At 42.0% G+C, this 13,080-nt stretch overlaps 1 protein-coding gene across 5 annotated transcripts in view; it reads left to right on the plus strand.

The window, feature by feature from the left end:
- Positions 1 to 13,080, plus strand: part of klc1a (kinesin light chain 1a) — a 47,641-nt gene that overhangs the window by 23,493 nt on the left and 11,068 nt on the right. For 3 of the 5 annotated variants that reach the window (XM_070842209.1, XM_070842210.1, XM_070842211.1), the window contains exons 7-13: positions 603 to 704; positions 5,728 to 5,901; positions 6,928 to 7,027; positions 7,319 to 7,371; positions 7,975 to 8,042; positions 8,597 to 8,705; positions 10,307 to 10,441. In XM_070842209.1, coding sequence (XP_070698310.1) covers positions 603 to 704; positions 5,728 to 5,901; positions 6,928 to 7,027; positions 7,319 to 7,371; positions 7,975 to 8,042; positions 8,597 to 8,705; positions 10,307 to 10,441 — 741 coding nt within the window. Of the gene's footprint in view, positions 1 to 602; positions 705 to 5,727; positions 5,902 to 6,927; positions 7,028 to 7,318; positions 7,372 to 7,974; positions 8,043 to 8,596; positions 8,706 to 10,306; positions 10,469 to 13,080 lie in introns of all 5 variants that reach the window. The other 2 variants (XM_070842207.1, XM_070842208.1) reach the window with 1 other exon arrangement.

The following is a 13,080-nucleotide window of genomic DNA, read 5'->3' on the forward strand; positions in this document are numbered from 1 at the left end:
ACACAAGATTTTGATCTTGTGAAGAATAATCTTTATCTTTTAGAATAGATTGTGAAGCAAAACTGAGGATCCACACAAAAAGAATTAATTAAGGAATAAAGTTCTGGGGAAAGTGTGAGTTCTAGTTTTTCCTCTTTTGCCCAATCCTCCATGTTCTTAGTTTTATTCCCCTCCTCTGTGTCTCTCTCTCTCTCCCTTCCACTGTTCCACCCTGCCTGTCGTCTCTCTGAATGAGCTCCCCCTCCTCCACTCGCCTCACCCCTTCCTCCTTTCCTCCCACTCTGTCCACATGGCCTCCAGAGCCTGTCTGAATCACAGATCAGAGGTGACCTCCGGGCGTCTACCGCCCCTCCTGAGTGCACGTGTTGGAGATTCGTCATACACTTGATTGGCATCAAATTACAGCCCACCACAATCACTTCCTGTGTCCGCACGTCGTCTTCCTTCCTCCTCATTAATTACACCAGATCAATGGCACTTATGCTGGTGTGGCGGAAGTCTTGCGGTTGCACACGCTATGCACATGGGTGAAGATGATTTAGGCTCATCTGCCAGGCTTGAGAAGTATTTTGAAATGATAAATGTGTTTGTGTCCCTGACAGGTCGCCGCCACCCTCAACAACCTGGCTGTCCTGTATGGAAAGAGGGGAAAGTACAAGGAAGCAGAGCCTCTGTGCAAGAGAGCGCTGGAGATCAGAGAAAAGGTAGGTCAAGGGTCATCAAACACCATGACAAAACAGATTGAGTACTGGTTAAAGGGTAACTTTGAATGAAGTGACTGGTACGCACAGAAAGTTTTGGAACTGGTCCAGTAGATCATCTCACCTGGCAGCTGCTAAACGGGCCACAGTGGCTTTGATGTAATCCTTTGGGGGCAACTGCACCCGTCAAACTGCATCCTCAAAAAAGGGCTTGTTGTTGCCTCTGACAGGCTCAGATTGTATATGAAGCGTCTGACAACATTATAGCGAGGATCCCGACAGAGAAAGACCAGTAAGATTCTTTTTGTTTAACCAGAAACAGCCGTTACATCACTCGTTTCAGAGCCACCAGACTCCATTGACAAAAATGGTTGTTTTACCTCATAGAATACGGGAGTTGCTGGTGTATTTGCTGAGGCATTGGTGTTTCAACATGTTAGCTTGGATTCAAACTAACTCTATAAAACACCAAAGTCGCATTATAACACAATCAATCATTAATAAAACAGATTGAGGCAGCTGTACAACAACCGTGTTCTGTGAGGTAAAATTACTGTTTTTGTCAATGGAGTCTGGTGGCTTTGAACCTTTGATCAAATAATAGGAAAGCACAATTCTGCATTAAATGACTGTTTCTACTTCTTATACTCCACAGCAGGCCTTTTTCTTCTAAAATTTTGACTTTCAAACAAAAGTTTGCTTTTACTTTCAGACAAACTCTGTGTCCTACTTAGGACACTGCAGATTTCACTCAACATGGTTCCCATGAGTCACTGGTGTTGAAGGCAGCAAAATAAAGGACAAACACTTCTGCTTCTCATCTCATCTGTAGTCAGAGATTGTCAATGTTGTCGAAGCACGCTGTTTAATTCATTCCTTAGACTTTTTCACTTGTGTTTTTGGTTTTGTAAAAGTTAGGATAAAGACACCAGATTCAAAATCAATCAAATCTCTCTAATCTGCTCTAATTCAAATACCATTCAGGTAGATTTTAAAGGAAGAGCAATTCATATTTTCTTTGTAGTTTTACTATAATTGACTGTTTTTATATGGTTGTTGCCTGCTGACTCCTCACTACTGCTCACCGGCCAGTAGGGGCCACGAGTGCTTTAGTTAAAAATCACAGAGCAGAAAGCATTTCCAGTAATCAAGTAGGCTAAAAACAAGCTTTTGTATGTTGAGCCACATTTTGGCCTCTATCCTGTCTCAAAAACTGGCATTTATAGAAAAGTTTGGTCTCATTTTGCAGATTAATTCAATACTGGATATGTTATGATCCACTAAAAGTTCCTCTTACTCTAACTGTTTCTTTCATCTTCGACGCCATCTTGACCATAAGGTGTTAACAGCTGTTATGTCGAAGTTCACCTGTCAGATAATGTTTCTTGTAGCGGTGCCCTCCACCACAGTTGGGTTAGGTTTAGGTCAGGTTATGGTTATGTCGCCTGGCAGAGAGCTGCCAGCACTCTACTGAGTGCAGCGCCTTGTGTCTACTGTGTGTCTGAATGTTCTCAGTACTGAAATGTCACATGAGTTGTTCACATTGTTCTCCTTTGACTCAATCCCACTCTTTCCCCCACTCATTCTCTTTGTGTTGTTCAAAGATGTGTATCATGGGGCAGCCTGTGTACCCAGAGGGAACGTCATTATTTCGTGTGACCTCTAGTTTGATGCTCACAAAGGTGCTGCTCAGCAATCCTGAAAGTGCAGAAGTCGCTTCTTATTCTTTGTGTGTCCTCAGCTCTCGCAAACCCTCCTGCACCCTCTGACAATGAGACGTCAGCTTAGGTTAAGCTCATTTTTTTTTCTCATGATGCTTAAACTCTGATGATAATGCTCTCGCTTTAGCTGCAAGATTTGCCTCTGAGTTTTCCCCGCACCAGCGGGGCGGTGCAAGGTGGCTGCTGCAGAGCTGTTCCTGCAGTTTTTCCTTTTTATAGAAGCTCAGCTCTAAGGGAGTTTGTTGGGCATCAGGGACAATGGTGGCTGCTGACTATGCAGGTAGTTTATCTGAGAGGAACATTTTAATGCTAAATAGAAATAACAGAATCATACTGTACAAAGACAAAATACTGTGTAGAGAAGGTCTGATGCTGATCTAGGTGACATTACAAGAACTGACCTTATAGTTTTGTAATTAAACAAGTATCTGTATTGAAACTAGTGATATATTTATATATTTTAGTTTTACTCATTCCCATGTCCTCAGTCCCCGCTGCCTCAAATTCTGGCCAGAACACCAAATGTGGATTAATCCACCGCTGAAAATAGTTTAAGGATTCACTGAGGCGTTTCAAAATTATATTATCGACTTATTGACTTGAAGTAGCAACGTCAAAGATCTTTGCTTCGTTCTCTTTGGCAGCGCCTATGGTGATAAGCAATGATGGCTGGTGTGTTTTTGAACCGCACTTTAAAGGTTGCGTCTGCGTTGCTTCCCAGAAGCCTTCCACCATCACTACACCACACAATATCATTTTATAGTCGGTGCCACCAAGCCAGACTTTAACCGAATTTTTAACACCATGGACGACGAGAGGTTCACCTTGGATGTGGAAATAATAGTTTGACTAGCTGCTGTCTGTAGGCTACAGCAGTAAACACACACAAGAAACACGTTTAAAACAAACAAAATACGAAACAGGAGCACAAAAAAGGAGAATAACCAAACCGCCTCCCTTCTCTGGCAAACCAACCACTGCTGGGTGATGCTCAGCAGTCATCAGTGGGCCTTAGGCTCAGTCACCATTGTGTTAACTCATTTGCCAATAGAAAGTGACTTTGATTTAGACAGACTTTTATTTAACTGAAAATTGCCACTTAAGATTTATATCTTCAGGTGGAACTAATGGACTAAAGGGATCTGGGAGCCACAGACGGGCTGGGGAAGTTGGAAAGTACTGAGCTCTGTGTTTTCATTTGATTAGCTGACATTAGCAGAAGTATACAACATTACCAGCTGTGTACTTAAAGTGGAGTGCCTTAAAATGTTTGAGGATGATGCACAGACTTCTGCGCTCTCTGTGTTACCTCAAATCTCTGAAGAAATTTGCAGGAGTATAAATATCTAATATGATCTTTTTGAGCAGTGCAGCAGAATTTGAAGCAGAGAAGCCGACTGTCTTATAACTGCGACAACAGCCAGCAAGTTGTCTTTTCTGCTCAAATGTCCTTAAGTGAGAAACTGAAGTCCGACTTGCTGCTAGCTGTCGCTTTGCTCTGACGCCTTTTGTTAAGTGTGTGCGTCTGTCTCAGAAGAGCAAGCACAGAAACAAATTCCTGACTTTCTCACTCAGTGCCCTTAAAGAAGAGGCTCCTCTGCTCAGCTTAAGATGAGGAGGATGTTTCTGGCATCCGTCAATAAACACAATCGATTCCTCAACGACCCAAACCATGCTGGTGTGTGTGCCTTATGGCAATCCTTTTCCAGCTAATGATGCTAACAGGAAAGATGTCAGATGTTTTCTGCCGCTGCTGCTGCAGCAGAGTAGGAGGAGGAGGAGGAGATGTGGGAGTCCAGGACTGAGTGAATACTGTAGGTGACACCGCTCGGAGAGCTCTGCACCATCCTGTAGATCAGACACAGAGAGTCTGTCAGCCTCCAACAGGGAGGAGGAGATGAATCCGTAAAGCTCAGGAAGGGTTTGATCTCAGACCTCCTACAGGCTCATACTGCAGGAATCTGAAGCCCCAAATCACCCGAAGCTACTTGGTTTGCGTTTTCATCTCTGATACTGTTTAACTTCTCACCCAGTGCTTTTTCTTTTCTCATTTTTCTCAGTCCTCCTACTGTTCACATCCTCTGCTGCTCCCCAGTGTTTTTAATGAAGTGGTTTCTCTATGAGCAGCAGAAAGTACTAGCTGTCTCTAACTTTACCTCCTTTACTTCTTTATATTCTCCTCTCCTTCATCCTCTTTGAGTCTCCTTTTCCTTCCTGATGCTCCTCTTTCCAAAGTCTCGGCTTATCTCCTCTTCGTTTCCTGTCTACTCTCTTTTTGCATTCTCTCTGTCCCCCCCCCCCTTATATCCGCCTCTGTGCCGGTCAGTCAGACTCACATGAACCCTCTCTGCAGTTTTCCAGGTCTATATGGAAACCTAGTCTCCAGTGATCCCTCTGCATCTCTGTCACACTTCAACTCCAGTGGCTTCAAGCCTCTGCAGCGCACAGGGAACGCTTACACAGCTCTCATATCCACATTAATGCAAACGTGTTCCCTTTTTTTAAAGATTTTTTCATGGGGGTTCGCCCTCTCTTGGCTCTGCACTTAGAGGAGGAGATCGTTTTCTGTTATAAATGCTGTTTGTTGCTGCTCTGATCAGTTTGTTCACAGCGCTCAGCTTTTATTTAATCAAGCAGGTCAATAGTCCACCAGTCTGGCACAGGTCAAAATCTTTTTGAAGATGCCTGTGTAGGTTAGATCGGAGCATTAACACCAATTCCTGACTCGATTTTGATGAGTCTAAAATAGGAAATGGATTTTTTTATGTGTAATGTTAGAGATTCCAATTCTCAGAAATATATAAACTGTAGAAAGAGGTGCAAGGGTCAGCTCAACCTGGCAAGAGATCTAACAAATGGTTCTCGGTTCCTGGAACACTCAGATGTTGGTTTATGTTGATTTCCTATTGCCAACTTATTGGCAGACAGCTTTCTCCTCCAGGAAATCCAAAATTACAAAACTAGACAGGAGGGTTAAAACTGGGTTACACATCCAAAGCTCAACGTTGATGCTGAGGGAAATTCAAAGATTGAATTATAAAGGAATTACTGACCAGTTACGAACTAAGTTTTCTAGACATTTAGTTCAATTTTACGCACAAGACATTGAGTTTTGTTTTTGTGGCATACTGAGAAACAGCCAAATGACAGTTTGGTCCACCACCACCTGGTTCCAGGCTGGAGGCAGAGCTGTCGACCAAATGGCACATTTTGGAGACGCAGGTTGTCGTCTGAAACTCATTTAGTTTGGTGAATGTTTTTTTTTTTTTTTTTAACCCCCCCCTCTCCTCTTGCTTCCGTCCCAGGTGCTGGGGAAGGACCACCCAGATGTGGCCAAGCAGCTGAACAACCTGGCCCTGCTGTGTCAGAACCAGGGCAAGTACGAGGAGGTGGAGTACTACTACATGAGAGCGCTGGAGATTTACCAGACCAAACTGGGCCCCGACGACCCCAACGTGGCCAAGACCAAGAACAACCTGGTGAGAGGGGTGGAGGCGGGGTGGGAGCAGTGTGTTATTAATGGAGAGCAGCCGCTTTGGGGTATTTTGATATAATGGTTACAATGAAGAAGTTAAAATGGAACCAGGATTGGAAGTTCAGGCTTCAAACTGTGTTTACCCTCTGCTAAACTAGCCAGTCACACTGTTCTCATCCCATTGGTCTGTTGGACTTACTGATGAAAGAACATGTAACTGCAAAATTCATCCATGTGAAATATGCGTCTCTAGAAGATTGGTGACGTAGAGTCGACTCATAGTTGGCACACTACTGTAGCTGGCGAGCTAACGGCTAACAGACAGTCAGTCACTCTCTGAGCTTCATGCGGTTTTATCTGTGCTGTGCTATTTATCCCCATAATTCAAAAAACGGCTACAAAAGGGGGGAAAAGCGCAGATTTTAGCTCGATAGCTAACAGTGTTGCTAACAGGACAATAAGGTCTCAGTTTATTCAAAGGCATATTTGTACTATTAACTTATTAGTTTGCAAACCATTCTCTTGAAGTTTATAAAAGGCTGCAGCACAGCTAATAAGCAGAGATATCTTCCTGTGTTTTGAACTCTCCAGCTCTCTGTTTTTAAAGGTCGGTGCTGTCAACACGGCTTGTCAGAGTTCACCAAAGTTGAGCTCAACGCAACTAAATAATGCAGATTTCGTTCTTCCCTCCAAAGGGAACCCTCTTATCACAGCAGTTCTGTTGGATCAAATCTTTTTTCCATTAAGTTTTGTCATTTGAAATGCAGGTCTGAACAGGTTTTGAGAGTGAATTATTAATTAGATAAAACTTTGTATTTGAATGAAACAGTAATTTTAATTAGTTTCACTTCGATCAACGTCAGTTCGTGCTTCGTGGTGTTTGTGGAAAAGAAGCATACGATACTTTTATATTTATAAAAAATATATCTTATCAGAGTGTAATCGGTTGGACAACCTCTGACATGGTTCAAGACTTTTTAGTTTTGGTTTCATGCATGACTCTCAACGTTTGGCTCTCTGTGTTCCGCAGGCATCCTGTTACCTGAAACAGGGCAAGTTCAAACAGGCTGAAACTCTGTATAAAGAAATCCTGACCCGCGCTCACGAGAGGGAGTTCGGCTCTGTTGATGGTATGTGACCGGATAATGAACACAAACACACAAACAAGTTTAGATTTTGGACATTTCAGCCAGTATCCCCTCATCCAGAGCGACTTAAAACAAATTCGTGCATCTTAGACGGCTCCTGCCGTTCTCTTCCTCTAGTGTAAAGGTCAATATTCATATCATTTTGGTAACTGTAAACAAAAATGACCTTTCAGCTGAAAAATAAAAACCATACTTCTTCAGAAAAGCCCCTCCGGCTGTTTATCTGAGCGAATGTTTGTCAGAACTGATTCACGTCTCCCCGTTTCTCTGCAGCTGAGAACAAACCAATATGGATGCACGCTGAGGAGCGGGAGGAACAAAGCAAGGTGAGCTTAACCTGATGATTCTCTGTGTGTTTAATGTTAGTAATTTGTTTGATGCACTTCATAAACCCAGTTTGTTAGATTCAGTTTTATAATTAAAATCTCCTGTATCAGTAGAAAAATTTAACACATTGACCAGTTAACCAGATTTGAACTTTACATCCAATAACGGCCAACGCACAGATATAAAAAATACTAAGTAGCACTGATGGCAGCATTAAACTACTGTGACAGTTTTATGACCTTATTTAAAGTGGAATAGGAAGGATTGACTTGACAAAGAGTTGGATTAGCAGATTAAGTAATAACCATCTAAAGCTGATGGCGCGAGTGCCCAACTTTCCCCACTACGAGCTCATTTTCGTCATGGTTTAAAAGGTTTAGTCGTTCAGGGAAGGAATCCTGACCCGACTATAATCCTACCGCTAAATACCCCTTCATGTTATCTTTGATGGTATTAAAAAAAAAAAAAAAAAAGCCACTAGTTTTGAAAATGGCTTCACATTTCAGCTGCTTCGTGTAAAAAAAAAAAAAAAAAAAAAAGTTGGTGTGGATTTCCTGAAGCAGTCTTGTTGTGAACTAATGAACACGGGTTTTGTCTTGAAGGGGAAGCAGAAGGACGGTTCACCGTTCGGAGAATATGGAGGCTGGTACAAAGCCTGTAAAGTCGACAGGTCAGTTTTTTGTGATGAATTCATGATTTGGGTGAAGAAACTTAAGATTAAAAATATGTGCACGTTTAAGTTTAAGTGGTTAGGGTTTCCCAAATCCTGGTCTGAATCTCATCCTTCAACTTCTAGACCAGTGTTAGGAATGTCTGCTTATCAGCTCTGTTGAAAAAAATCCCCCTCTTCTTTATTTTAGATTTTAGATTAGATAGAATTTTAGATGCCTGAAGAAGTCGACTCATCCAGTAATCTGGTAGAACAATTACACATTCAGTAGAAAATCTTTTCTGGTTCCTTTCTTGTTAATCATCTTTGTGTGGTTTTACCATTGGATGAAATCCTGCTATAGAAGCTTTACTCCTGTTTTATGGTTCATTTCCATTCAAGCGAGACATATTTTAGTTTATTGAGGGGACAAAAGAACAGGTCTCTTATTCTGCTAGTACTTCTAAAGAGGTTTGAGGTATAAAATGACGTTCTTCTTCTAAAGAAGTGAAAATATTTGTCCTTCACCACAATAGTTCTCTGCGATGAAACATTCCTCCTCCTTGTTGTTGCAGCCCCACAGTGACCACCACCCTGAAGAACCTGGGCGCCCTCTACAGGCGGCAGGGCAAGTTCGAGGCCGCCGAGACTCTGGAGGAAGCCGCCATGCGTTCCAGAAAGCAGGTGTGGCCCCTGGGCGATGTGACTAATAACACAGGATTCCTGGCTGAGGTTGAGACGTCACTGTCGGCATTAAAATGTCAAAACGACTGTCGCTGGTTACCACCGCAGCATCAGCTCAGCACTTACAGCAGATTAAGATGCAGAAAATCTTCAGTCTGCTGTAGAATTAGGGATGAGGTGATATGCCCCAGATCCTGAGAAGCAGCTTTTAAAATGCCTCTTACTTAATGTGGTCTCCTGTGGAGACAAGAAGTGAGAAGCAGTGGTGGAGCCCTGCAGCTTTTATCCTGAATTACGATTCCCTCCCTGGATTTAATGTCAATTATCTGCCAGTAACACTTGATACTCAAATTAAACTGGATTCCTGTGGAGCCGCTGTGTGTTACAGCTGTGCATCCATTATGTTTTGGCGATTCATTAAATTAGAAATAAATAGCTTTAAAGATGCCTTTTAATTTTATACTACATATACACACATTAAGTAGCAGAACATTATCCAATTTTTCATGGGGTAGAAATATAAGTAGCTTTTATTATTTTTATTTATGCACTTTGTAAGAGGAAGAGGTCTGATGTTACAAACAGATTTTGGCGTTTAATACAGCACCAAGATTAGATTGCCTTTTAAATTTTCAGTAATTTAATGATGTAAGAGGAGGAGCATGTTGGTAAAGATAAAATAACGAGCATTTGTTGTCCTGTTGGTCTGTGTTTTTCCCTTCTTGAATAATTTATTGGTCCGGCTGGGTCATAGGAATCAGTCTGTGGTGTAGCAGTGGTCCAGCTTTAACTGAATCTGCTTTCAAATAAGATTTTTTTTTTTTTACACATAAAAACCTAAATTCCCTTCAACTGAAATACGTGTTTACTTCTTGCGACTAAAACAGGTTTGAATTTTTAGATGTTTTACTGAAGCTACATGTAAGCTGAAGAGGTCAGAAAGCATATTTGCTGGTATTAAGTTCTCTTATTGGTTTTTGTCTCTAAAAAAAAAAAAAAAGCTTAATATGATACCAGGACTAAGGTGGTGGCATTGAGGAATTAACATCCTCGGTAGCTGTTTGCAAGCAGCAGAAACAACAATAAAAACACAATATATAAAACAGAAAGAGAGATAAACTCTAGTAGGAGTTCTGCCATGAAAACACCAGCCTGTGCAAGTGAGTTTTTAAAGATTATTTAAAAACTGGAGCCGCCGGCTGATCTGGAGGTGAGAGAGGTGGGAGCTAAAATGGAAAAATCCCACTCCCCCTTTGTTTTGAGCCTGAACCAAGAGTAAAAATAAGAGCAGTATTGTCTTATGAGTTCAGAGTTCACTTGACTTGTGCTGGACTGGTTCCTTTTAGTCCTGATGGAAGGTGTGAGTGTGTGCCAGCGCCTGGGTCCAGTGCAGCAGGTGGTAGAAGTCTATAGCTTTAATATTAATTGGATTGGATGAATCTGTCCACGTTCCTGTCAGCTGTACGGTGTCCATGTGTGTGATAGTGTGCTCAAGCTGCAGGTGGCAGAGGTACTCGGCTTGTGCTGTAATTGGATTAGGTGAATTGGTATTTATTGCTACCGTGTGTGTGTGTGTGTGTGTGTGTGTGTGTGTTTATCAGGGTCTGGACAATGTGCATAAGCAGCGCGTGGCGGAGGTCCTGAGCGAGCCGGAGGCCCGCGAGAAGCAGCGAAGCCGCGAGAGTCTGACCTCTGACACGGTGAAATACGAGAGCGGGCCGGACGGTGGCGAGGAAGTGAGTATGAGCGTGGAGTGGAACGGGGTAAGTACAGTACACAGCCCTCAACACGCTGAGAGTCCTCAGACCACGTTCAGACATGTTTTTATCACAAACAGCCTGTATGTTTCTGGACAGAAGCCACGTAGAAAAGTGATCTGATCAGATATTATTCATTCACTTTGTTTTGGAGAGGTTGACGCCATTTAAACTGGCTATTTTCAAGATATGCAGCTTGATTGATTAAAGAAGGTGAAACCTGATACTCGAGTTTACTAGCGTTTAATTTGTATAGAAGAGGCGGCATAATGGACCAGATTATCCTTCTTAGCTGAAGTTACAGGAGCTTAAATCACATGTGAACAGATTATATCAAAACTCCATCCAAGAACACGGCTATTTCTGAGTCCACATGATCCACGTTATTGTAGTGAAGATCAAAAGCTCTCTGTAAAGTAAATCTCTGTTAGAAATCTCTGCCGCTATATTACCACTGATTTTAATAAAGCTCCTTAAGATGAAGTCCTCCTTTATTCCATTTCACGATTAAACTGTGAACATTTCCAGTGGCTTTGGTCAAGAAAGATACTGATGAGTTTGTTACTTTACTCAGTGAATCGCTGTAAATTCTGTCAGACCTGTAAGAAGACCATTTTTGTTCTGTACACTCATAATGATGCTGACTGACTGTCAGTTACTCTGCCTCTGCAGCTGTATTATACAGCTTGTACGTCGCCGTTACACTGACTCTGATTAATAAGACCAAGTCATAAGCTTCTCTGCTGAGACGCTCACTTGGCCGGATCTTAAATCTCTGCCAGAAGGCGCCTGTGCTTCACTCGTAGTGTTTTACACTGACATACTGTAGTGCTTTGGTCTCAATAAACACTCTTTTCCACTAAACTCTCTCTCCGTAGAGCTTCCCCGACTAACTCTGAGTCTTAAAAAAGCAGCTTTCTCCGCAGTAAAACCCTCTGATTCCTCACTCCCTCTGCTGCGTAGCCACATCTCACAGCTCGGCTGGCTCATCTGCAGCGCTCTCTCGGCCTCTAGTGACTGCAGTGGCAGAACGTGTAGATGTTAGAGTCTCCGTAGGCTGCTCACCATCGGATTTTCTAAAAGGCTGCTGCCTGCTCACATAGCAACAGTAGTCATAGCACCCTGAACAACCAATCAGCATCTCCTCCGGTGCCTCTGGTTGAGTCTCTGGGAGGTTTGGTGAGAGACACACCAGTGTCGATGCTCACTGAGTCCTGTTGGTAGCATACAGCCTCACATCACCAGCTGCTCTCTGGGTCTTCTTATATTTGTATGTCAGAGGCAGCCCGTGTGTCTGGAAAGAGCTTTAACTGGAAGTAAAATTCAATGAATCTTCTTTCATCCAATGATAAATAAATGTGTGGCTCAAATGGCACCTTAAAGTCAACAGGAATACCAAACCAAGGTGAATTTTTAATTTGATTTAAGATAAGCTCAGGGAAATTTAGTATTACAACAGAACAGGAAGACGATCAGAGATACAAAGATGTTTAAATGTACAGAAAACAAACATTTACAACATTAAATATACAGTATGTAACCCCAACCAGTATATAATAAATATGATGTGATCAAGAATAATGTGAAAATAATCTAGACGAACATACGACACATAATAAACATGACTATATACAGTAGAGTTACAGTGTAGAAAATGCTGTAGAAGTATCTGCAGACTTTTATTGAGGTATATGGGATGCATCAGATGGGTAAAAGCATGTTTTTTAAGGTATTTTTACCCTCTGCTGCTTCCCTGCAGTTGTCAAACTATAATTTTTGCCTTCCAACCTGTCAAAGAAATCCTCACTTCCACTTCAGCTCTCTCCACAGGCGGGTGTGAAAACAGTTTTCTTCTCACTTGCTATGAATCATTAAGTCCTCTGAGAAACACCGTGACTCATCAGTCTGTTCGTTTGACTCGACGTGGGCTCTGTACTGTACTCCTTCTGTGTCCTCTGGACACTTTGTTGATGTTGTGTCCACTGTGCTGAATGTCCCCGTGTGAATGTGTCTCTCCTCCTGTGTGTCGAGCTGCTGCCTGAGAATGTCACGTCTGGTTGTTCTGATCTTTCCTTTACTTGCTTTTTGTCGGCATGTTAGCAGCCAGAGAGGTTCTTTATTAGCAGGTAACCTGAAAACTAAAAGTCAAGCTAAAAGTAAACACATAAAACCAAAAAAAAGGTTTAAAACACAGTAAATGCCATTTAGCTTGTTCTTTAAGTTTATTATTATTATTATAATCGAATGAACCTTAGTTTCCAGCTAAAATTATTATTAAATCAACATTTTTTTCTACAATTTGTTTTATAATAAAACTGCAAAAATATTCCCAGCCTCTCAAATGTGGAGTTAATGCTGGTTTTCTTAATTTCTCTGTGATAAAACATTGAATATCTTTGTGTTTTGCACTGTTGGTCACACAAAACAAGCATTCTTAACAAGTGGATTTCAGTTTTGGGAGATTGAGATGGGCATCGTTTTGTTTTCTGACACGATAAAGTCAAAGTAATCGCTCAATAATGAAAACAACAATTAGTCGCAGCCCTTCTTATGTAGCCAAAAAACACAAGTGACCCACTAGAAGTGCACGGAGTCTGGCTGCTCTCATGCGTCCCCTG

Source organism: Pempheris klunzingeri, chromosome 13 (genome assembly GCF_042242105.1).
Source record: "Pempheris klunzingeri isolate RE-2024b chromosome 13, fPemKlu1.hap1, whole genome shotgun sequence".
NCBI lineage: Eukaryota > Metazoa > Chordata > Actinopteri > Acropomatiformes > Pempheridae > Pempheris > Pempheris klunzingeri.